This window comes from Myzus persicae, unplaced genomic scaffold (assembly GCF_001856785.1).
Source record: "Myzus persicae strain clone G006 unplaced genomic scaffold, MPER_G0061.0, whole genome shotgun sequence".
Lineage (NCBI taxonomy): Eukaryota > Metazoa > Arthropoda > Insecta > Hemiptera > Aphididae > Myzus > Myzus persicae.
This window is the reverse complement of record NW_019102874.1, coordinates 175,082-202,191: the sequence shown is the minus strand read 5'-3', so window position 1 is coordinate 202,191 and position 27,110 is coordinate 175,082. Positions and strand designations below refer to the sequence as shown.

The window sequence follows — 27,110 nt, the reverse complement described above, 5'->3', positions numbered from 1 at the left end:
TTAATCTTGGCACCCATGGAAGTTTCAAAAAAAAAAAATAATAATATTTTGTTGACTATCATACCTACCTGTATTAAAAATTAAAATATAGTCATATGGTATGAAATATGAATATTTATATAATATAGCTAAACTCATCTTTTATAATACAATATTAGTATTAGATTGTAAATACTAGTCAGTACACTTAATAACAATTTATACTGGTCGACTCCTTTTGTCAAAAATGAAAAAAAACATATATTCATGATCAATTTGAATAAACTTACATTTATAATAATCCATTTTTTTAGCCATTGCAAATAGTAAAAAGTTATAGTTACCTACCTATTACTTTTTCTGATTGTAACATACTATAGGTTCTTAACTCTTTATTCACAATTGTATAGGTATACCTACATTGTATATACAGGGCCATTGTTAAGGGTAGGTAGCGCTTGTAGGGGCCTCACAATTTGTGCTTACATTTTATATAATATAATATAAGTACAATATAACAAATTTTGTTACAAAATCTAGAAAAAAAGTTTTAAATTTGTATCATGATCAATCATATTTTGGTCTTAACTAATAATTGTTTCCTATACGGCTAAATAATAAAACATAAGCAAAAAATGCATAATTTATTCAATGTATATGTTCTACTTGAAGTTTAACACTTTATTTACATTTGTCATCAAAGAAACTTGTTATTTCTTTATATATATATGTCGCATCCATTTAGTGAAATCGCTCATTTCATGAAGTGGACATCCACTTCATGAAATTTATCCATTTAGTGAAAATGACTTTTTATTACACTATATGGACAATTTTTTAACCTCTTCATGAAGTGGATGAATTCATTTTATCCACATTGTGCAAAATTACTATTATGCATGATTATTTTTGGTATTGGGTAATTGTACGATTTACACTAGGTAATTGGATTTTAAATAAATATAAAATTTGCTTGTTATAATTTGTAACTCGTACATTGTATAAACTAGTTCGTCAGTCGATCTGATAATTTCAAGATAAGATATAAAATGACTGTATATATATATATAGTAATATACCGATGTACAGATAGCGTATGATCCCGTTGGCAATTTTATTGTCTGCTAGTGCCTAGGTAGTCTGTCTTATACCTGCAATTGTTGGTAGTTGTTGAATTACTAATACGTTATTTTATAAAAATAATAAAATATGGAAAAAGTATTATTTTATGAAAATTTGCAAGAATATTATGTTACGAAGCCGAAGAAAAAACCTTTTAGTCAAGAGGAACAAATTCAAATGATCACCGAGATTGAAGCTGCTAAAACGTAAGGTTAGGTTAGGTTAAAATTTTCAATTTTAGATGTTAATTATATAAAACAAACTGTGAAATGAATTTTTTGAAGGTCGTGCGAATTCTCAAAATAGGCTTGCGAATTCGTGCGAATTACGTGGTAAATATTTGCATAGTTTGTTTATAGATTTTCTTTTTTTTTGGGGGGGGGGGCTGTCAAAACGTACGTGAATAAAGTTTAAGAAAATATATAATTTCAATTATAATTATAATTAATTATTTTTAATTATAATTTTTAATTTTCATATTTCTTTATATTTAAAGGCTATATTATATTATTCCATATTATTATACATTGGCCAGACACGTATACAGTCCATGTTAATTCAGAGGCCTATAAGTTCACTAAATCTTAAATGCTATAGACGCTTTTGATTTTTATATACCTATGAAATACTATATTGTATGATTGGTTAGGTATTGTTAGTCTAATTTAGTTATTCATTATTATTATCTCATTGATAATAATGTTTTATTCTAAATTAAATTATGGGGCATCACAAATCGTAACGACGGCCCTGCATGTGTAATGTATAATATAAGTACCTACTTATATAAGTTTATAACTAATAACGATTGTATGTAAAATGTTGGTTTGAAACGAATAGATCATGTTTTCGTTTTCTTATCCATTTGGTACTTGTTATTATTAGTAGGTACTTATTATGTCGATTTATCATCGATTCGTAAGCTAGAAGAATCTGTAGTACCTACTCACGTGGTATAGTGTGCATCGTAAAAATATTGAAGTAGGCGCCTATAATTTATATAAGATAATCGAAAACTCATTCGAAGCGATTCTAACCTACTACCTACCAAGATTTTAAACAATTTATAATATGATATATTATATTTTAGTTAGGTATGCCGTAGCCCTACTTATATACTTTTATTTTACTAACATAAAGGTGTTAGGTACATGATGCTAAATCCTTAATACATACACATATGTACCTACGTACCTACGATGCACAAAATGCATTATATAAATATTAAATGACTTGATATTAAAATAAAACCATTAAAAAAGAATTGAAATTATAAGTAGGGTTAGCTTTCGACATAACTCGTCCCAGAGGCGCTCGTTGGCTATATAGGTAATTCTTGGCGCATAGTTTATAATATCATGAATAGAAAATAGAGCAGTGGATTAAGACTAACGCTAAGGTATCATACCTTAAAACATAGTTATCACTATCGCTAATCATTTTACCACTCAACAACCCATCATCTACAAACCTAATAACCGCATATAATATAATATATAACGATCTATATTATAAGACCATATCTCTAAATTTTCAAAGGTGGGCATTAACTAGTTAAAAAGTTAAAAAGTTAATTTTTTTTAAACTTTTGAACTTAATTAATAATTGGCAGTTGAAATAACTTAGCTTGTCAGTTGATTTCAACATGATTGTCAAAATGATCTATCAAGTTAAGATTTTTTTGAAATTTTTCGTTTACACGTAAATATTAATATAAAAAAAAATCATCCAATACTATAAGAACACAAACATTTCTGTTATTTTTTTTGATAAAATAATGTTGTATAATATGGATATATTTTAGTAGATTAGATAAGCACACAGCCATAAGACATACAGAATATTATTATATTAATATTTTTCCAGTACAAATAGCAATTATCGATAAGAAAAATACGGAGATCAACCATATTCTGGAAATTGGAAAAAAATGCCAAAAATAACTTGAAAATTAATTTATTGTATATGTATAGTGTATAACCCAAATCAATTTTTATGATAAGCTGTTTATACTTGTAGACAATATTATGAACTATAGTGCACTTGCATTGACCAGGACATTTTTTTAATAAAACTATAAATTACACAGAATGTTATTTATAAAGAATTTTAACTATAAAGATAAATAAATACGATAGCGAGTGGCCCTTGATGTAAAATGTCATAGGTACTATTTTTCAAACACTTCGGCGCCACTGCTGTAAATTATAGTAAACAATTCAATACAATTGATTATTATAATTTAGGAAATTAGATCTTTCTCAAGAATGCAGTCACTCTTTATGTGATCTACACACTAATTTAAAAAAGTAGATTAACTTTTAACTTTTTGAGTTAAATTAATGGTTTGTTAACTGTTAACCTTAAACTTATCGATCTAGTATTAATTTGAGTTAATTATTTTCATTATCTTGCCAACCACTGTATATTTTAATTGATCGGGCGTATTATTCGTATTAGGTAAGTATTTGGGATTGGGATATAGCTTATAGGTAAATTATAGTCATTTAGTGTACTTATAGTATAGTAGATATTTGGTTATTTAAATGTCAGTATAATACTATGCAGTGTTTACCAACGGTTTATGTAAAAAAAAACGATAAGATATGCGTACATCTCAGTATATCACCAGATAAGCTGTAAGTATAGGTCATACAGCTATATGAAATACAACGAATTATACATTAGATAAAGACCATCACGTAGTTCAATCTGTCCATTTTAAATAAAAAACAATTTATGTTATTACTTTATTAGATATAGTTCCACTTGCAGAACCTAGTATTAAAGTTTTTTGAACGAGTGAAAACTTAGTTATTGACAATAGTTTAAAAAAAACTAATAAAGATCGGAATTTTCTTATGCCTATTATTAGCTCAAAAACATTTCAAAATAAATTATATGGTCTCAAAAAAATACCAATACAAACATTCGTAATTCGTTTCACGGCTGTAGATAGTACTATTTATTCGTATCTATGGTTAATTTTTTTAAAGTATACTCAAAAACAAATTTGATTTTTTCGATTACATTTTGTTTGTTTTCCCTAACTTTTTGAAAACTACCTTCTGAACATACTCTTGACTCCCCTCCAAAGTACCAACTAGATTCACTTTACTACCAAAAAAGATGCTGAAGTAGAAAATCGAAACATTTTTACTGCCCCAGAAAATAAAGATTTAAATTAATTACAATTATTTTCAATGTGAATGAATTACTATTGTTTAAATTTGCTATTTTCAATTGCTCATAAATACTACATCGTTACTGGAATAGGAACCTTCTACTATATGGCAATAATAAGTTATCAGTCTGACAAAAAGGTTGGGTTCAATCGTTTCAAGGAACGTTAATAAAAGTCAGTCTCTAAAAAATCTCAATATCTCTTCTTTTATTTTTTGCACGGAAGAAGGTTTAAGTAATAGGTATACCTACCGGCTACCATAACATTACGATACTATTATATTTCTTATGTTCAATATAATATATATTTTTTACCTTTATTTTAAACGACCTTGAATGTCGAAAACATTTTCATTCAATTTTCACTTCCTACAGTATGTTTTTGTTTTTCATTGTGCGACATAATTTATCAATGCTACGTAGTTAATCTATTTAGTCTCGCAGAACAAAAAATTCAACCTCACGTAGACATCCATTATATTGTTTTTAAAAAGAATAACAAATAACATCGACTACTAGTTTAATACTTACGTCTGGATTTGATGAAAATATTTTAAAGCAGACGATACCATTATTATATATTACATATTATGATGTTATCATGTTGGAGAATAATAACAATAGTATAGGTAAGTACAAAGTAGGCAGTAGCCAGGTAGAACGGTGATGAATATTTATTTTGATGGGTCAATTAAAAATTTCGACAACGTTATAAAACTCCGTGCAGCACGCACCAAGATTGAAAATAAAAAATTAGTGTATATTTTAATAATAATATTATCGTTATGCAACAGTGTAGTAATGGTTAATAGTTATTTAGACAATAATTTACCTCTTGAATTTTGAAGCTCGTACGCCGTGTGATGGTACGGTGTATTTCATTCTCATAAATCTCTTCGACGCTGCCCATTTTGATTCCGTTGAAAATGAAAAATTCGTACGGTGAAAAAATGCAATACAGCTACCGAAACGAAGTATAATAATACGGTGCCGGACCAATACGTTAATCTAATTTTTCAACACTCGCGCACACTGCGCTGCTGGTGCGATTATCTAAGTTGATTTATAAATTGAACAATGTTTTTTCCCGTGCTAAACATCTTGATAGTTGGCCGATTCGATGGCGCATTGGCCAGCATGCGCGTAGTAAATACTCCCAGTCCCCTTTTGATCTATATTTAGAACACTAGAAAAAAATTTAAACGTGCCTGGGTGTAAAAATGAACACTCGACGTCTTCTTCCTTTTCTTTCACTGACGCCATTTATTTATTTGTTAAAGTTCTTCAATGTACATTAGCATCTTGTTTTTCCACCCAAGTTTGTCCAATTTTCAAGGTTAAGGTCGCTTATCACATACCACCTATGCATACCCACGTCATTACACTATGCTTTATTCATTTAACATAATATATATCATAGAAGATTGATGTAATAATTTGTTTGTGTTTATTATTATTTTTTTTTTAAGTAAATAAATAATTATTATATTAATATGCAGATTAGAGACAATTATTAACATATTAACAATCTCAACGCACATGTTTTCATTTTACACAGGCAGTTTATAAATATGTAACAGGCATAGAATTATATGTCTAGTAAAAGAATTTCTAAAATATATCATTAAAAATATAATCATATAAATAATTTGATAATAATAATAATCATTAAATGCGCTTTGAAATAGGTACTTTATGCTACATAAAGTTATGAAGAAGATTTTGTTAGATACCCTAAACATAAAAACGTAAATGTACATAATAACATGATATTAAAATTAATATTTGTATGTTTTTAGCTTATCAATTATCACAATAGGCAAATAAAAACGCCATAAGTACATAACGTAAGAATTCGAGAGGGAATTTCATAATAAATCATACACACATAATAAGAAATGAAGGGTATACCTAATTTAAGGGTATTAAATAAATATTTTAATTATGATTGAAAACAACATCAATCTTCATATTAATTTATGTTAGAACTTATGCATACAAAATGTTTAGAAAATTAAAAATTTAGTTTCATATATGAATTGTTAAAATATGTAGTAAGTATAAAAAAACCATGCATTTTTTCTTTAAAGGCCCTTTATGAAAATAATTTTTAAATGATTTATAGCCATGATTTTTTTTTTTCAATAAAAATAATTTTAACCCCATTACATATATATAATTATGTATATATTATATATGTTTATATATAAAAAAGAATTAAATTAAATTATAAAAATAATATTATTATAACTTGTATCACAACTATACTTGACTAAATTAAAATATATAAGTAATAATTGGTCTATTCTCAATGTACTTATGTTCTCTTTGTCAATGGAATTAATTGTTTCCATATAATATTAAAAATATTTTTCAACAGACAATAATATTATGATTATACATTTATACATAAATAAAAATTGATGTTGCTGGCTTAGGAATGTAGCTTTCGCATACATATATTATAAAAATAGCCTACATTTTTTTTTTATAAAAAAAGTTGTACGATGTGTTTGTGCAATGATATAATATTTAGGTATGTATTACAGTTGGGGAAGTGAATTTTTATGATCTTGCAATTGAGACTGGAGTGTGGAGAGTTCAGATGGTCGGAAAACACCCTTTTCAGTGATTATTCCAGTTATCAGTCGAGCTGGTGTTACATCAAATGCTGGATTCCAACAAGTTACACCTGAAATTATTTAATTACATTTTTTGTAAGAAATCAATACATCAGTTTAACTAATTCAAAAATAAATATAGATATTTAAACAACCTATGGAATTCTTAACTTAAGCAATATTATAATTATGTTGTTTTTCAGAGAAGATTAGCCTTGTCAAATTGTTTAAGATATAATATGTTAAATAGTTGTAAACTAATATGAATGTGAAAAATGCATTATAAAAAAAATCTTTTTGTACACCAGTCTATTACTGGAGATTGAATTTTAAATAATAGCCAATAGTTAAGTATAGTTAGTTAAATATTTTGTAATAACAAAAATTATATTATACATTTATAAAAAAAAATAAAAATATACACAATTAGGGAGATTTGATTTTTTTTAAACTAAGATCATAACACTGTGGGTTCAGCGTTAATACTATAGCTGATTTCCAAACCATTAAATTTGTATAGAAGAATATGATGTTAGATGTATGGTACATTTTGTAGCTCAAACATTTTATAATTAATTTTAGTTTGAAACATAGACATATTATTTTAATATCTATATCTGATTGTAGAGTGAAAATGTAGACACAAAATTTTATAACACAGATAATATACTGTCTATAAATTTAATCACGAACAAAGTAAGGTTGCCTACTGTTATAAAGAAGTGGTTCAACATTTGTTATAACCGTATGGGGCAGGGCTGACACTGATAGTTTAGCACATCAAACATACATTGTTTTAATTTATTTGAGTTATATAGCCTATAATTTTTAATACCTAGATTAATATGAAAAATTTAAAAAGAATATTTAGACAAAATTATGAAAAATGTAAGGCTATGGGTACATTGTGCATTGTTACAACCAAAATGTATATTGTCAGCGTCTGCAGTGCTCCTTAGGAAATGTTAAATTTTTAATATATAGTATATAGCAGATAAATTACACGGACTATGAATAATTACTTAGATAATATTTAATTAGATATAATTTACTTAAAAGAAGAACCTTAGTGCATAGAAAATACAGATTAAGAATATTGCATAATATAACTTCCAATCTTTTATTTACACTACTATCTTATATTTTTTTGGAAAATAATTAAATATTTCATGTTCTAATAAACTTTACATATAATTTGTTGCATACCAGTGAAAATGCTTCCCAAGTATTAAGTTAATTTGTAATCACCATCATTAATAATTAATTACATTTCACATTGACTACTTCAAATTGTAAATATTAAGTATTAACAAAGAAAAATAATTTTGATACTTAATTTTGTTTAAGTAACCACCTAATAAAAATGTTTTATTAGTTTAGAAACATTCACATAATTAAAAACATTTAAATACCAGAAGTTCTATAATAAAACTGTCCAAATAGTAAACAATTATGAATTTTTTTTAAAGAGCTAAGAATTTAATTGTTTATTAAAAAACGAGAAAATGTATATTTTTAATAGTGTACATTCATTTAAAAAAGAAGTTGTGCTCCTGTCAACAACATATTATTTAAGTTATTCAAAACAAAAAAAAAAATCAATAACAGTTGAACTTGGTTAACTTTTTTTAACTCAACTTAACTAAATTAACTAATTGTCAATACTTAACATTTTTTTCAAGGTCCTTAGAATTTTCTACTATTGTATTATTCTTGGATAACTTTTTGGTGGTTACTTAAACTTAGTTTACCAAGTCTGACAACTAATAAGATTATTCTTGGAAATAATGTATTTATACTAAATAGGTAATATACAATAAAAATAGTTAACATTTATAAATAAGCCGAGTGTTGAAATTATAAATGAATAAACAATTTTTTACCTGGAGAAGCTATTCTAATATTATTTATATGAGTCATTTCCACTTGAGGCCTCTCCTCAATTACTATACTATCACCAGTATTTACATTAAAATCAATTGAAGTTAGTGGAGCAGCTACATAAAATGGTACCTCGTGGTGTTTGGCAACTACAGCAATCTGTTGGAAAAAAAATAAGTTATAACTTCATCATGAAAATATACATATTTTAAATGTCATGAATGGTGTTTTAAAATTTAATGACATTGCCTAATAGTTAAATAATGTACAATGGTTTGTATTAAAGTAAATATATAAAAATAATAACGTATGAAATATTAATGGATTCAAACAAAATTAAATAAGAGATTCTCATTGACAAATTTCAAGATACTGCTTAATGGTTTCATTCTTAAATAATTAGTGGAATGGTGAGGTATAAGAAATAGGATTACGGGTATTCTTGATTCGTATATAAAAATTGATAATAGAAAAAGAAATCAGTGGAATCAGAGATAGTTTTTGGAGGAATGAAATGTTGAGAGCATGTCGACGATTAACTAAGGTTGTTAAATTAGCCTTTGGGAGAACTGGTATAAGACAGGATATGATGCAGACAAGGGATATTTAATTTAAACTTTTGCAAATGATAAACATTTCTGTTGGACATGTTTTGGTATACCAGCATGTTTTAGGATCTCATACATTGATAAATATTCTAGTATATTTCTGACAAGTGTACAGTATACTTATTTGTGGGAACTAGAAGGCTTGAATTCAGAAGTGATTCTTTTTATGGAGCCAATTAACTTAAAGGCCTTGTAAATGTGAAATCAAGATTGTGTATTATACCATTGACAGAATAAGGAAAATCATTTAATGGTTATTAACCAAGTTTACTTCCCAATGATAAAAATGTACCTACATCTTCCTACATATGTAAGTAGTTGTCAAATAATTTAATTCCAGAGTAAAATTGTATGTTGTCTGGGAAACACAAGAACTCAGAACTTTGGAGAACAATGTAAGTATTATTTATAAATAGAGAAAAGGGCACATGAGTATGTGATAGATGGCCACCTTATACTACACGTCTTGAGCTAAAGTGGAAAATATGGGACTTTATGTTGAAATGCTTGTCCCATTATTGCCAGTTTTCTAAGAAAGAATTAAATCAAGACGATAGTGAGTCACCAGTTTTCAAAGAGCGTAATATAGTAATTAAAACAGTTTGGTTTACAGAACAAAAGCTTTTAAAAAATTAGATAATGAATATTAAGTATCAATAATTAGATTTACTAACTTGATAAGTTCCAATTTTGTTAGCAGTATCTCCATTGGCTGCTACCCTATCGGCACCAACAACAACAGCATTAATCTGAGCAGTCTTCATTAAATAAGCAACAGTACTATCACAGACCAGGGTTGATGGTATTTTATCATGAACTAATTCATAGGCAGTTAATCTAGCACCTTGATTGTAAGGCCTCGTTTCCGTGAAATAACAATTTTCTAAAAAAGAATACTTATGTTAAAATACATTTCGGTTTAATATTTTAACTTGTAATAATTGTATTAAAATGTCAATGACTCAGAAAAGGGAAGTGGTTCAAAATATATACAATATTTGATACAAAAACAAATATTTTACCTAGTCTTGAAGCAGAGTGTAGACAACGCACAACACCTAATGCAGTACCAAAATATGCAGTAGCTAATGAACCAGTGTTGCAGTGCGTTAAAATACGAACTTGTTCACCATCCGTAACATTGTTTAAAATTGCTTTAGCTCCAAATTCTCCTATTGATCTATTATCTGATATATCTTTTTCTAACATTGCTTCTATAGCTGCTACAAACCTAACAAATAAATTAGGTAATGTACTAAACAAACATTGATAAGATAATTTTTTTATAGCAGCAATTTACCTAGCTTGCATTTCTTGTGCTGAAATTGATTCATCATTATCCAAAGAGTTTATATAAGATATTAAATGGTCTGCGGCCTGTTTCATATTTACAGCAGTTGGCCGAGCAGATATTAAATAATTTAGTTTACCCTCAACTTCTCGTCGAAGAGCCTTTTTTTTTTCAAACTCTTCTTTTGATATTTCTACAGCCAAGCTTAAACAACCAACAATGGCAATAGCTGGAGCACCACGTACCTACAAATAACAATGCATAAATTAATAAAAGTGTAATAATTATGCAAATGCATATGAAAATGCCCCTGAAATTCTATAAGATAAAAGTTATTTTTATGAACCTAATCATAAGTTGTAGTTAAAATTGCATAATCACATCATTTATGTATTCATTATCCATTTGAATTTTATACAAGGGCACGAGGCTAATAAAGTAACGATGGATATCTACAATAAGATGGATAGAAACTTTGGACATCAAATATATAGTATAGATCTTGATATAGGCATCATTGCACTAATTAAACTAATTATAATGTAGTGTACCTAACTCAGTACCTAAAAATGTATATCTCTTATATTATTATGTATGTTATATATTTATTTTTATCTTAAGTTATTTTATTCTGGTAGATAATTATGTAATGTTAATCTTCTTAGATTTTATCTTTAATGGCTGTATAAAAAAATATATTTTGTTAGTATTATAATTGAAATAATCAACACTAAGCCAGACATTGAAGTCTAGCACATAAATGAGTATGGCGTTTTACTTTATAATCACGTACAGATATCTGAAATGTATGTAAGGTTCTATAAGTAATTCATACTGTTATTTGGTTTTCATTGTTTAAATATCAAAATTTTTATTAATAAGACAAGTATAAATTAAATTATATATTTTTATTTATTGCTCTATGATACCTATTCATTATCTTTTTTATTAATCGTAAAACATTAACAAGTTATAACATAAGATAAGAAAGTAATTATATTTGTATTTTTACATGATATTTGGTCGAGTATTTGGTTATATTTCTTTTTTAACTATTAATATAAAATATTATACAAAATACTAAAATAGTTTTTATCTCACATGTATTGATCAAATTTTAAACTATAATATTCAAAGGTTGGATGTGAATAGAAGATGGGAAAGGTTTAATATATAAATTATTAGGTATCAATTATGATAGACGCTTACATTAATACATATTAATATATTATTATGTTAATATATTTGGTAACTATATTATTTTTTAAATATAACCAAATATGATAATCAAATATTCATGATCAACTTATTGAAATTGGTTAATGTAGTTAACATTATTTTATAAAAAAAAGGATAGTATATCTTAACGGTTAATATTGTAAGCTGTACACTATTTATAAATTCCAGTCTCTTAAATATCTTATAATCAATATCTTTAACAAAAAATATGTCTATGGTAGTAGGTTATTCAATTAAATATTTAATGCTAACAAATTAAAATTAAAGGTATTGTGTACATTAAGTACCTATATTATAGGTATTAGATATTATGTATAAATAAGTAGAGTACCTAATTGATTTATTAAACAGATTTTTCTTTATAAATCTTGACCAATACCTATTTTTATGTAAATACATCAATTACCTATAATTACTTAACTTATCTTTTTGGTTAAGTGTGTACTAGCAAGTAGCTACACATACCTAGCTAAAAACAGATTTCTAGATATCATAAATAACAAATAATAAAGAATTTTAGTTACAAAAGATAATAGGGACAGTTCAAAATTTGGGCTCCTTTATAATTAATTATAATAAAATGTAAGTAATAAACCGAATATAACATAAGGATCTAAAATATGATAAAATGTATGACGTCCTATTCAATATTGAATTTGTTTTCAAATAGTTGCTATGAAGCTACTATGTTTAAAGTAAAATTTCTAAAAATTAAGTTTATTTAAATAAGTTGTGTACCTAATAATAAATTAAGTGTGCAGTGGTAGACTTAGTGCTTAATTTTTTTGATAAACACAATGTACGACAATTGGAAGAAGGAGAAATGCTCCTTTTCCCCCTCCCCTGGATCTGCTATTGTAGTGTGGAGAAATATTTTGAAAAAAAACCATGTTTTTATTACCTAATAGTTCCTATATCCAAAGATGAGGTGGAATGCAATTTGGCCAAGTCACATAAGTAAATACTATTGCAATTGTGGCATGAGAAAAGACAAGAAACTGGTATGTTTGCAAATTATTGTGTAAACTCAATTTAAGTATTTAAATAAAATCATATTGACAGATTAGTATATATATCTTTTTTGTTGTTACATACAAAAAAAATGTGTTATATTTTTCTATGAGGAAGGGAGGTTAAATTATGTTGCTGAAGTGTGGCAAGTCTCAATATAGGCCTCAACAATTCTATAATTCATAAACCTAAAAGAGCTAAAAGAGTGCCTACATTATAAATTGTACAATATACCTAAAGTCGAGCCTAAAGTGTGTTCCTAATTTCAACTGGTATTAATCATTTAAAATAATCAATTACTAATTTGTTTTCAATTGTAGGAATTATAACCGGTTGAGTATGTGGTGGTTAGAAGATCAGTAAATTATAAATTATAGGTGAAATATGATGGATTAAAAATAGCAAGAGATAAAAGAAAATTGTTTATCAAGTATCTATGTATAGCACTGCCATAGGTTAAGAGTATAATACATTTACTTTATATAAGACTTCTATTTAATAATTAATAATCTAAAGAATCCAGAGACATAGAGCACTGACATTAGGAATATATTATATATGATTAGAATATAATTCGAGTGGCTAGTGATTAAAAAAAGAGATAGGCATCAGGATTATTATTATGTGGCGGAATCGGTGCTAAATTTAGAAATCCGACCTATCTATAATAGTTGAATATCTGTATAAAACTGGTGGGCCTGTTGACATGGCGTTTGCCCACATGGTCGTCGGCGCACGTCTACATCCTGTTGCATGGTGGAAGGGGGTGAAGTTCCGAAACTGCTGCGTCGACGGGTGTAGTGAGGGGTTGGTGGGACCGGTGGGTGGAAGGACATAGGCACATAGCTGAACACCACGTACCTGCATTTTGTTGATGACCTTCCATCCGTCCTCGACGCCCAAAATGGGTATGTACTTGGACTCTTTGGGCAACAGCAGTTGATCCAGCACTTCCAACGTGCCGTTCTCGTACTTGATCGCCTGCAGAGTCATCGTCACGGCCGGGTTGTCCGTCGCCGTGGTCGAGCAACTACCGTACGCCCGCCGCTACTCGACGTCAACTGGTAGCTACGTAGCACCAGCGACAGTGGTTTGCGCCGACTTTGCCGTGTCCGGCCGGCCGGTTCGCGCGGTCGTCGTCGTCGTCGTGGTTTTCGTTGCCAGTCACGCGACGTCACACGCTCAACACGTACATAAACACTCAACAGCTGCCGCCGCCGCCACTATTACTACGACTAGTGACTACCGACTAGTTACTAGACAACACCGTCTATGGTGCTACCGAGTACCAATAATTACTAGTTACAACGCGTACGACCACTGACTGCAGTGCGACGATAGCGTCACGATCGCCGGTGTGCGCGGTGGCTGGTGGACAACTTACTACTGTATACTACTGTAACGGTGGTCGACGTCGTCGATCCGTACACCAAATGTTTTGCGTTTCGTCCGCAGCGACAAGCGATACGGCGCTGTCTCCGTTGGCAGGCCGGCAAGGTACGGTCGGCTCGCTGTTCGTCAGTCGATTATTTCGTCATTTATCACCGACTACGACTGATGGCGGAGGTGGCGATCGGTGGTGTGTACGCACACACATCGATAAGCCCGAAGCCGCGCACGAGTTGTGTACGGCGTTCGGAGTTCGCCGCCGTCCCGTTATCACCCGGTCGCTCGGATTTCCCGATGCGGTATCGCGGCCACCGGCCAATGGGCTCGGTGCGCGCGTTAATCAATCGTTCCCGTTGGCCCGGCCACCGGTCCGATAACAATGATGATGTAAATAGTCCAAAGAATTGTGAAACGCCGAAACTCTCCCACGGCGGCGGTTATCATACGCAGCGGCGTTTTCTTATCAAACCACCGTCCACCGCCGACGACGACGGACTACGGAGGTTAATTTCACTTTTCGTTCGAGTTTTTTACTTTTTTTTTATCGACTGTACTCAGTAGTCGTGTGACGTGTACACTCACTACACTACACAGATTTACTGTGTAGTTGTCGTGGTAGATGATATCTGCGTTACACGCACACTCCGACTTGGCCCGTATCCCGTTACGGACGGCCGTCGCCACGGCACCGGTGGGTGGGAATTATCGACACGGTCTTGTCGCTCGACAAGCCCCCTCCCCTACCCCATGTGTTCACTTTAGATTAAATCTAAAAACTATTCCAAAATCCACACGTTCAAGTACCTACTTGGGTACTCAACTTGACGCCGTCGAGACGACACACCTGTTGTTGTTGCCGAGTGCCGACTAGTCGTCGTCGTATATAGTAGTTATAGTAGTTGTACTGTTGTAGTATAAATAGAGAATAAAGTGGTAGTCGTCGTAATCGTGTAATTTGAGTACTTATTCCGTTTACGCCGAACAGGTACAGACGTACAGTTGTATAGAGAATAGACTACAGAAGTCGACCGGTACGTATACTAAGTGTTTTCCGCTTTTCCCTGTTCCCTTCTCCCGCTACCACAACCAGTTTCCGAAATCCCAATATAGTGTTGTATAGGTAATAAATATTAATATATAACAGCGTAATAGTACACACCCACTGGACGCAGACAAGTAAGTTGTTTTAACTGCCTAGTGCAGTACTGATGTAGTGTCTCCCTATAGTGCTATGCCAGCAAATACCTCACCTCGACACAAACGTGTTTTTATTAGGTACTTATAAAAGTGACCAAAAATTAAGGTACCTATATGGCTATATATTATATATGTATATCTTAGTTTGTGGTGATTACATAATATGTAATAAATATTAATTGGTATTTCGTATATGAATCTATTAAGTATAGATCATAATTCATAAGTCATAACCAGTGGTGACATGGTGACAATTACAACAGTTGTTACTTGTTACTAAGTTACGCAGACTACATTGGAAATAATTTGGAATCTTATATTTTTTAATTCAGTGGACAAAACTATTTATCAACAGTAAAAAATGACTGTTTAAACTGCTATTAGAAATTTATATTACTAATTATTTTTGCATTTTTTTTAAGTTGGGTTATTTTCTTTGATGTTTCTCAATTGTATTTGTTATTCCTGTTAAATTGAGCTCTTCTATTTTTTTATCAATCTAATTTTTCTATGTTTTATGTTAAATTTTGTTTGAAATGTAGAATAGACAAAATTTAATCTATATAATTTATTATGGGTTTTATTTTCTGGTGTATAAAATTATCTCAAAAAACATAAAAGTAGTAACTATCAGTTTAATCCTTTTGAGCAGCAGTTCTCAAACTTTTTTTTTGTTTACAACTCATGTGTATTATAAATCTATCGTGTACCACTTTTGTTCTGTTTCCATGTGCCCATGTTCAAATACAATTTAAAATATTCATTTATATACCCTCTTTTCTATCACTCTGTGGCCTTTTGCGTACCAACATGTAGTCTTCCCTGTACCACTAGTGCTACGCGTACCATAGTTTGAGAATCTCTGCTCTAGAGCACAGTTTGTGTTATTGAAATTTAATATTTCCTGTTCTGATTTTGTATCAAAATATTACATTCCAAAGATTTATATCTAGGCTACTTATACAAACATTTGTTTCATACTCTCATATAATTTATGTTTTTATTATAATATTTACAGTCTTATTATAAGATAAATCTCTAAATCTTGGGAAGCTGTAGATGGTCCTCGAACTATCCTGATGGGTGCCCTTGTTTAGAAAGAGGCATAATATATTTTATAGAATAATCTAAATTCAATATTATAGGATCTAAAACTAGATTCATTTATGCATTCAAGATTAATTATACAACATATGTTATTAGTTGTAAACAAGTTTTAAGATTTGTAATATTACTTACATGGGTTCATTGAAGGTTTAATATTTTTTTTAGGAATATTCAAGGATAGTAGTAGTTGAGTTATCATGATAATTTTATGAGTGTCAATACCTGCTCAATTTTTCAGAATTTAAATAAATTTCAAACTTTGTATTCATAGGTTACAATTACTAACAAAAATGGATTGGGAATCATTTTATGACACTCATCCTTCTCCTTCAAACTATGAATCTACTATAACCAGTGTTGAAAATTTTGTTTGCAGCCATGAAAACAAAAAAATGGTGTTGATAACTGTAAGTATAGCTACTTACATAATGGTAATAATAGGTAATAACTAATAATACATATTATATTATTTATATCTCCAAAATGTAATAATAAATACGAGTTGAATTTTATTCATTTAATTTTGATAACAAATAATAAATTACTAAAAAAATATTTATTTATTAACCATCCAAAGTATCTCAATTAATTTTTGTCTTGTACTTGTTATGAACAAAATATGTAGCTTAATCAAATGATCGACAATTATTAACCCTTTTGCTCCATGACAGTATCAAAACATGTACAAGTATTGGTACATTTTTTGAATAAAATAGGTTCTTAAAAGAGTGTAGGCTAGTTCAACTTATTAAGTGCTATTTCCAAATAATTATCAATATTTGTATGGCACACCTTCTTATAATGAAATCTAAAGCCATAAATTATATATTTTTAATCCTTAATTTCGTGTACTTCAGTAGATAGTAGGTATATACTATACAATTTCATAGTTTTGTTTTTCAGATATAACACTCTTGTTATGTTACAGGTAAAAATAAAAATTTCATGATATTGAATTTAAATTAAAGAGAAAGTAATTTTGTTTGAGACATTAGCAATATTAGCAATCAACATATTTTAAAGGAATTTACAGTGTTAAAAATAATAATAATAAAATTCCTTTATATAGTCTGGAGGAACTACAGTTCCAATTGAACAAAATACTGTCCGCTTCGTTGACAATTTTAGTCTAGGAACTAGAGGTTCTGCTTCTGCTGAATATTTTCTTGATGCTGGATATGTTGTTATATTTCTTTATCGGTAAGTAAACTTGTTAATTATTAATTGTTCTGCTATTCAGGGGTTGGAACTATTATGATTTTTCTGGTTTCAGTTAGGTTCCTAGAAAAATAAAACATTTTATTTCCGATTTTGGTATGGTTCTTAGGGAAAACCAATATTTTGATCCTGGTTAATCAAAATATCTGTTCCTGTAGATACTGATTTTTATAAATTTTAGTATAATTTATGCTTAGTTGAAAAAAATAACAAATTAATATGATTAAAGCCATAGAAAATATAGTCCGGTTCACCAGAAATATCCAGGTTTTGGTTTGTAGAATATTGAAATAAGGGTTCTGGATCCATTATTTTAAGATTCAAAACATTAATTTAAAAACTTGAGATGTCATAGTTGCCCATTTTTGAATTTTTCCTGCTATTGCATATTTGTTATTTTGTGATTCATTTTGTATTTATTAACTTATTTTTATATTCTGTGCTGTGATCAGCAATTAATGTGTATATGTGGTTAGAGATGGGTATAAGAGATTACTATTAAATCATAATTGATTGTAATTTTTTTTTTAAAACAATTTTTATAGCTCATAATATTATGTATAATATAAAATATGATTGCTCAAATTTTTGTTTTTGTAGTTTCTTTTAATATCTTTAATTTTTCAATGAATTTTGTAAAACAATGCTTACCTATAAAATATTAAGTATTATATTATAATAAGTATAATTGGAAATTATAAAAATTAATTAATTTGCAATATTTTAATGTCATAATAGACATTAATTTAATTCTAAAACTAAAACATCTATAACATACACAGAAGAACCTCATTAATCTGGACAGCGATTTAATAATATATATTATAAGTATTAAAAGAAAATAATCGGAATAACTAGTTATTATGTATTTTGTAAGGCCTTATACTTTGTTGCAATAAATCTTATATACTAAATAAGTTTTATATTTCTCAAATAAATAATACATTTTTTAGGTTTTTTTTGAATAATTCGGACTTTCATTAGTTTGGACAACCTAGAGCCCCAATTAGACCAAATTAATAAGGTTCTACTGTTTATATAATTTTATTAATCATTTACATTTTTTACTTGAATAATATCATTGATTTAATGGTAAACTCTAATTTATTACTAATTCATTGGTACTTTAGTTTTAATTAGTCTATAGTTCTCTATACCATTATTATTTATTTTCTAGTTCAAATTCATTGGAGCCATTTGTTCGTCATTTCAACAATTCACTATTAGATAAATTGGAGATTGTAGACAATAAATCAATACAAGGTAAAAGTTGTTCACTAGAGTTTTTTGATCATTTATAATTATTATTATTTCAGTGAAAGAAAGTGAACTTGATACGCTCTTCCCAATACTGAAGAAGTACAAAGATGCTAAAAATGATAACAGAATCCTAACAGTTCCTTTCACTACATTGATAGAGTATATGTGGTTGTTGAGAGGTTCTTGCATGCTTATGGATACCAAGTATTCTCTACTTTATTTAGCTGCTGCCGTTTCAGACTTCTATATACCGCCCAATGAAATGGTATGTTTTTCACATATATTAATATATTATGCTATTGCATGAACTATTAAAAAAGTATATTTCCAAGAACAGCGTGCTTAAATTTTTATTTCCATTTAATGCAAGAAATATTTAATGATTTATTGATGCATGATATTTATTTAAATATGCATATCGTATAGTTTATATTTTAATAACAATGATTTTCATGCTGTAGGCTGAACATAAAGTTCAATCCAAAGATGGACCTCCAGTTATTGCCTTACGACTGGTACCTAAAGTTTTATACGCTGTTACTCATATTTGGGCTCCAAATGCATACATAATTTCATTCAAACTAGAGACTGATAATGAGATTTTAGAAGAGAAAGCCAAAGGGGCTCTTATTAAATACAAGCATCAAGTGAGTTTAAAATATTATATTTCCTCTGTGATCAATTGTAATTTATCTATTATGTCAAAATTAATTTTTTAGTATATATATTCCGAAACTTCACAATTTTTTTTATAATCAAAATCATTTTTTATAGCTTGTGATTGGGAACTTACTACACACAAGGAAACATAATGTCAAGTTAATAGCTCAAGATGGTGTAATTGAAGACATTTTATTGACTGAGGCAGACGTCAAAAAAGGAATTGAGATTGAAGATTTAATAGTATCAAATGTCAAAGCTAAACATGACCAATTCTTTGAAAGTCAAAATTAATGACCAAATAATGTATAATCAAAATTACAGTTGGTTCAGAAATTAGAGATAATGCTCTTTTTTAAATTTTGTTTGATTGAAAAATATTTATTGGATTTCAGTGTTTTTCAAACTTTTTATGTGAAGATTTCCCAAATTGTAGTGTCTAGTCTTGCAACTTTTTTATGTGAAAGAATTTTTAATTTATTAATTTATACAATAAGTAAAACTCATTTTTTAAGGTTTTATTATGGCTGTTTTATGGGAACTGTGTTTGGAATACTTCTACAAAGTTTTCATTATCAACAGTATGATTTGGTCCTCGACGGGTTATTATCCATATTTATAAATATATTCCTAAACACATATTTAACTTAATACTAATTACATTATAAAAGACCAAATAGTTCTGTCACTTATTTTCCTTGAATAATTTGCTTTCTATTGTCAGTGTTTAGTACCAGTTCTCATTAATTCTACATGCATACACATATCCGGGATCCCACTACAAGACATGAACAGACTGTAATAATATCAAAGTTTTTAGATAATATATTATCCCAGGTCCATACAGAATCTGTTTTTGTTTTGTTTCTGGTTTTAAAAACAATTTAGATTGTCCCATCTATGTTGGGAAAAGTTGAGCTTATATTTTCTTTTTCTGCATGGACTCCATATTAGAAAAATCACCAGATTGAAAACTCTTAGTAGTATGAAATACCTGGTATTTTTTGGTCAATTATTTGTGTGAAAGTTCATACACAAGGTGGACTACCATAGTTTTTCGTTTTCCTATAAGGTCAACACAAAAAATAACATGGTGGCTTATCTTGTTGTATGTTTGGGAACTTTTATTTGGTTATTATTAGAATTGTATTTTTTTTCAACTGTTGTTGAAACAAAATCTGGAGTGTAATTAGTTTTATGCAATCTGTTTTTTTATGTGTTTAAAAATATTTTCCCGGTATTATTACTTAATAAAGTATTAAGATTTATACGTATTTATTCAAATGGTTCAAATGTATTTTCAATTAATTATATTACTATATTATAAAATGGACATTAATATTTTATACCTATTGTTTATCTACACACGGTGGTTAAACAACAAACCTAACCTTGGTATTGCTTTATATTTTATGCTGGTAAATTGAAATCTTTCATACTTGATCTATTACGATGTTTGATTACACATCAACCTTAGATTATATTATACCGGTCATATTCTTGATGTCAATAAAAGTTCTGATTAAGCAGTTTTCTCACATTTCAAGGGATAATATTTTTGAGGGCATTATTGTATTCATTACTCAATAGCAATATTTGAGTTATACTGTATTTTGATCTTTTGAGTCTGCTGCAGCAGCCAATTATTTTATCTATGGTCATACTGATACTTGTACATTATTAATTATGTTTGACTATATTGGGGGTAGTACCCATTACCAGTTGACAAATTAAATCAAAAATAACATCCATTCAAAAGAAAAAAAATGAAAACTATTTAATAGGTACCTAAGTTGTATATTAATATTATCAATGGACATTTGTATTTTGGGAGAAGAATTTAGTTTTTTGTATAATCTTAGTTACAATTAATTAAACAAGAAAATTATAATTCAACATATTATATTAACTATACGTTTATTCAAGTTAAGAAACATACTCGGTGGCCAACTTGTGATAGTTAAATAAACACAACAGGCATATGGCCAATAATTATGTGAGGGCAATTGGTATTGCCTGACCTGAGTCGGACAAAAACTGGTTTTTGGCCAAATATGTGTAAGAACTTGAATAGAGTTATAATGAACATTTAATACATACATTTTTTTTATTTTTAAAGAATTATAATTATGAATGTAGAAATATAATATAAAAAGACATGTAAGGTTAAAATAAAATTACAATTAGAAATACAAAACTTGGAAAAGCTAGTATAATATTGAACCGAAGTAAGAAATACTATTTTAATAAGAAAATTTGACTTTAATTTAATTATGATAATTAAATACCAAATACTAATGAATGTAAAATATTTCTATTTTAATATTTTACATATTTTATAATACGGGCCATTAAGGCATATAGGTAATAGTGCAATACACTAAAATTATTTATATTCTCATCACTAGTATATAATGTCACGTTTATACACTTATATATTTTATCTTTTAAATCAATACCTACACTATAATATTTAGTTTATTACTATTTACTACTCTATTATTATTAAATAATTATTAATCACAATCAATTAAAAAGGAAAAGAAAACAATCATAATAATATAATATATTAAAATTAAAAATGATAACAGTCATAAGATTTCATCTAACTACTTAAGTTTATAGTTAATCATTTGTATAGTATGAAAAACAATAAGATCAATTTTCATACCACACTATCACACACAATAACTATTTTACAAATGGTATAATAATGTTTCAAATTAGGGATAGACGTAAAAGAGGAACATAATTGTAAAAAAAAATATAAAAGTTAAAATTAATATTAATTATTCATGAATTAACCTATAGACAAACATTGGGCTCCTTCTTGATCAGCTACATTCTCCATACTATCAACGTATGATATTCTGTAGACACTTATTGTGTGTTTAGTATCATCAAACTTACAACTCACATGATAGCCTCCAATTAAGAATGTATAAAACTGATTACTATAACGTTCGCGGACATAAACCGACCGAGGATCTTCTTTCAATATGCTTACTATAGTTACTTCAATATCATTAGTATCCAATGAGTTTAAAAATTCTCTTGCTCTTGACGAGAACTCCACTGTTAGTTGTTGCATCAGTGGTTCAGTAATCCACAGAGGTACTCTGACCTATTAATTTTAAAAAAGAAATTAAGTTTATGATTATCAGAGTAATACATTTTGTATTGATAATTAATCCAAGATATTTATTTGCCCACAGCAAAAAAAATGTAGTTAACGGAGAAAATTAAAATTAATTTTAAGAGGCATTTAAACTTTGAAGTGGCTAAACTAGTATAGAATGTGTTTGCATAATACAAATATAAAATATTAAGTTAATACTCATCACCAAAATTTGTTTTATTATTTGAAGAATAAAATAATGTATAATATTTGTATTTTGCACTCTAAATATTGATACATTTTGTTTCATAGCACACACTTATCTACATTTTCCAATATTGAGGTGTACTAGTAGTGCAAAAAAGAGCAAAAAGAACTGCTTCTACATTACTGACTGATTTGCATAGCATTATTACTTTTATTGATAAGATTATATGCAAATATATATTTAAAAATAATTGTTATAATTAAAATTTAAGTGGCGCCTGCATGTGTTGGATCTGCCTAACAAACGTACAACATAGCAAATTGTACATTAACAATAATCCATTTTACTCTGTAATTTTTAAAACTAGAAAGAATTGACCCATTATAAAGTTTTAAGGTGAAATTATTATTATGACAGAACGTATGCTTTTAATAATATTATTTTTAAGTAGGTAAGTTATGATTATTTTTAAATGTACAAACGTTGTGTCCAAGATAATAATTTTACCTTTAAATTTTATAATAGGTAAATTCACTCCAATATTAAAGCTAACACCACAAAATTGGAACAGCTGGACATATATTTTGATATATTATGCTTCAGTATGACGGAGACAACACATGCGGGTACAACATTCACTTAAAATCATGTATTAGTTATTGGTTATTATATTGAAGCAAACATAAAGGTCTCCACACACTGCAGCAATAGTGGTAAATTGTGACCAGACTTATTTTACCACTGTTGTGAGTGTGGATCTTCAATCAGAGTCAATACAGCGATGAGAACAATCTAGAGAAAATAATCAAAACCCTCCTTTATTTGATTACATTGATGATTATTCTTTCAAAAATGCATTGAGTGATTCTTTCTATATTAGCAACAATATTGAAATTACGAATAATTAAAAATTGATTGAAATATAACGAAAAAATTATGATAACAAAGACAGTCAAAACAACACAAAAGCATTTTACTTTATATAATGTAATTTAATATTTATAAGATAAGTATTTTTTTTTTTTACATTGATCGAAAATAAACATCAGCAACACAGACCATCAGTAAATACACGTACACAACAATGATGAACAAGTATTAATGAACCAGAATTTTAGGATATATGCCCATTAGAATAATTGATTGATTCTAATACACATTTTTATCTTGATTACCTGATAGAAATTCAAACTCTCGATTATAACCACCTTTTGATTACTATTAATTAAAATTATTTGATTGTTCTCATCACTAGTTCACAAGTATAATAGGTATTCTTTGTTTTAAAAATAAAATATTATACTCTTGTGTGTAGGGGGGAAAGAGGCATATCATATGCATCAGTTTCCTCTCCGTCAGGTGCTTCTCGGTCAGATGTCAATGGATCTAATAGTATTTGATGTGAACCATTATCAAATAATGAAACTTGTTGGTCAGATCTGAGGGTAGCTGGAGCATCATAATGTGGAATGTATGGCTTGATATCGAGAACTGGAGTACCATCTATCATGTCGACACCAGAAAAATACACAGAATTTCCTGAAATTTAAAAAAAACCAAAATACTTTTAACTTTTAGAATACTTTAGTTTTTTTAAGATTTTAAAAAAAAGGTCAAATGAAACTATTTCTAGAATAAGTAAATATTAAGAGCTATGGTTCAATGATTTTCCCAATCATGCCTAACATTTATTCCCGTTTACTTTTTAATTATTATACATCTTGTACAGATAATAAATAATGTTTTTTTTAAATAAAAAATATTAGGTATTTATAAACATATTTTTAAAGTTACCTTCAACTTTATCAATTTGCACTAGAGACAAACCAATTGGTGAGGGTCGGTGTGGAGATCTAGTGCCAAGTACACCAGTTCGCAATCCATTTAATCTGGGTGGTGATACTTTAGCATGAACATGAGTGGTTTCATTTTTATGAAAATGAAACAAAATCCTGAAATATTTATTGAATATTTAACGTTTGATCTGGGGTAATAAGAATAACTTATTTAAATTACCACATATGAGAGAAATCTGAGAGGCCTTCAAGAGCGTGGTTAGGATTAGTGAATATAGAGTTGGAAATTGTCAGACAAGCTTGGGCTAGTGGGCAGAGACCAGGTTGCCGAGGTACACATCTACGTTCTTTAAATTTTGTTTTTATTGTTCCTATAATGGATAGTTCTATTTTTTCAGAGCTGCTGGATGTGCTTGGTCCATTTGAAGCAATCAAATCTTTTTCTTTCAACTGTTTTTTTAAAGACTCGTTCTGTTTTCTAATAAAGAAAATAACAACAATAACTTTTAATATAGAGCACACAGTATCTACTACATACCTCAATGAATTAATTTGGGCTCTGGCAACAGACAACTGTTTCAAACTTTCAGTGATATCTGTGACATCATCAATTGTTTCTGAACTGTACACAGACGCCATCCTATGTGATCGATATTTAATTTACTTTTCACTATTTTGAAAGTTACAGGCTACCTTTACAACATTTCAACAGTATGACAGATTTTGATATTCTGATGTGTTTTTAATCAAGTACTAACTACTAAGGAATGACTAGTGCGAGTACAATTAGAGTATAATCACAGAACAATAATAGATTTAAATAGTTTATAGGCAATGTACAAGACGTGTCTAGACAGTCGTGGGTCAGTAGTTACTAGTTAGTATTCAGAAATAATTTCATGTTAATATTGCTAATACGCAAGATCAAAGATTTACAGGTTGGGAGTCGGCCGATGTTTACAATTGCATATCTTTAAGCCCAAATCTTCTGAACAAATCAGCTGTTCCAACTAATCACTAGCGATGCTATCGGAATTATTTTGTACTATATTATCATCGATGTTACCCCGCGCTTTTCATGACGAATTATTATGAAAAATTTTTGTTATAATATAATATATATTGTGTACTTGTGTTTAAGATACCTACACTATATAATCGTAAAATCATCGTTGGAATTCCGTTGATTTGCTATTAAAAAAAAACCGTTTTTAAATATTTTGTTTTTAAAATGAATTAGAATTGTTGTATTCCTCTTTGTACCAAAAACGATAATTGCAGTACTTTTGGTGTACTCAAAAATGCGTAGCAATTATGGGAAAAATCATTGGGTATAAATCAGTGGCGTAGCCAGGATTTTTTTTAGGGGGGGGGGGGGTTAGGTTAGGAGATTTTCATTCTACTTAGACCGACGCAAAATGATTACTGTATTTTTAAAAAAATGTCTAATTCCGGCCTTAAGCGGTTTCGGGTGCCAAGCAATGCACCGGCTAGGCACCGTCCTCCCGCAAGCTCCTGACAATTTTCTGAAAGGAGTCGACGCTATCGGATAACATACCAAATTGTAACTTCTGAATAATCCATTTAACTCTGTTTTATTTTATGTTAGAGTGAATTAACGTATTATTAAATTTATTGTTGATTTATTATTCCAGTCCTTTTAAGTCCTCATTATTATTTATTATAGCAATATAGCCTATACCTTATAATATATTAAAACTTGACTTAATTTAAATGCATTTTGAATCTAGTTGAAATGTACTAATGTACATTAATTGTACCTACTCGTATGATTTAAATTCGCTCAGCAAAAAATCAAAAAAAAAACCAATTACTATATTATTGTAGGCACCTATTGCAAATAAGATAAAAAAAAAAAATAACATGATAATATTATGAAAGCATTTTAGTTTATCATCATTATAAAATATTTTGAATTCAATTTTGAAAATTATTTAAAATCATGATGATTAAGTAAGTATTGAAGGGAAATTTCAATACAACTACGTAACTATGAATTTTTTTAGGTAGCTTACAAAATACATATAAATATAAATCCCTTTTAAGATTTGTAGGTATAAAACCGCATTGTATATTATATTATTATATCACCAATTTCTCATGTTTCTGTGCATATCTTTCAATATATATTTTCATTTTAAAATAGACAATATAAAGTTAACTTAGATTCTTTAGAACGAATAAATAATATAAAAACCACA

At 28.6% G+C, this 27,110-nt stretch overlaps 4 protein-coding genes and 1 long non-coding RNA gene across 9 annotated transcripts in view; 2 read left to right on the top strand and 3 right to left on the bottom strand.

The window, feature by feature from the left end:
* Positions 1-5,349, bottom strand: part of LOC111033330 (tropomodulin) — a 52,949-nt gene extending 47,600 nt beyond the window's left edge. The window contains exon 1 of one of the 2 annotated variants that reach the window (XM_022314013.1): positions 5,117-5,349. In XM_022314013.1, the coding sequence (XP_022169705.1) occupies positions 5,117-5,194 (78 nt within the window). In that variant the 5' untranslated portion in view covers positions 5,195-5,349. The remainder of the gene's footprint in view (positions 1-5,116) is intronic. The other variant, XM_022314015.1, reaches the window with a different exon arrangement.
* Positions 675-6,972, top strand: LOC111033336. The gene is made up of 2 exons (XR_002604400.1): positions 675-1,307; positions 6,834-6,972. It is a non-coding gene; the product is annotated as an uncharacterized LOC111033336 (long non-coding RNA).
* Positions 6,705-14,529, bottom strand: LOC111033331 (methylthioribose-1-phosphate isomerase). Its single transcript, XM_022314018.1, has 6 exons — positions 13,797-14,529; positions 10,695-10,930; positions 10,417-10,625; positions 10,069-10,277; positions 8,789-8,945; positions 6,705-6,976 (listed from the first exon to the last, which is right to left on the bottom strand). Exons 1-6 carry the CDS (start codon positions 13,926-13,928, stop codon positions 6,828-6,830), a joined length of 1,092 nt encoding a protein of 363 aa, XP_022169710.1. The 5' UTR covers positions 13,929-14,529; the 3' UTR covers positions 6,705-6,827.
* Positions 14,530-15,040: 511 nt separating this feature from the next.
* LOC111033334 (uncharacterized protein C4B3.18) lies at positions 15,041-21,044 on the top strand. 4 transcript variants are annotated; one of them, XM_022314022.1, is made up of 8 exons: positions 15,041-15,171; positions 15,324-15,355; positions 16,900-17,035; positions 17,698-17,828; positions 19,024-19,109; positions 19,163-19,371; positions 19,568-19,753; positions 19,881-20,060. In XM_022314022.1, exons 3-8 carry the CDS (start codon positions 16,919-16,921, stop codon positions 20,058-20,060), a joined length of 909 nt encoding a protein of 302 aa, XP_022169714.1. In that variant the 5' UTR covers positions 15,041-15,171; positions 15,324-15,355; positions 16,900-16,918. The 4 variants fall into 4 exon arrangements, with proteins under 4 accessions (XP_022169714.1, XP_022169713.1, XP_022169715.1 ...); XM_022314021.1 differs by having other exon boundaries at positions 15,046-15,355; positions 19,881-21,044; XM_022314023.1 differs by lacking the exons at positions 15,041-15,171; positions 15,324-15,355 and adding an exon at positions 15,374-15,500.
* Positions 21,045-21,540: 496 nt separating this feature from the next.
* LOC111033332 (tRNA (adenine(37)-N6)-methyltransferase) lies at positions 21,541-25,849 on the bottom strand. The gene is made up of 5 exons (XM_022314019.1): positions 25,427-25,849; positions 25,109-25,366; positions 24,887-25,044; positions 24,396-24,631; positions 21,541-22,890 (listed from the first exon to the last, which is right to left on the bottom strand). The coding sequence occupies exons 1-5, from the start codon at positions 25,525-25,527 to the stop codon at positions 22,567-22,569; spliced, it is 1,077 nt and encodes a 358-aa protein (XP_022169711.1). The 5' UTR covers positions 25,528-25,849; the 3' UTR covers positions 21,541-22,566.
* Between the last annotated feature and the right edge of the window lie 1,261 nt (positions 25,850-27,110).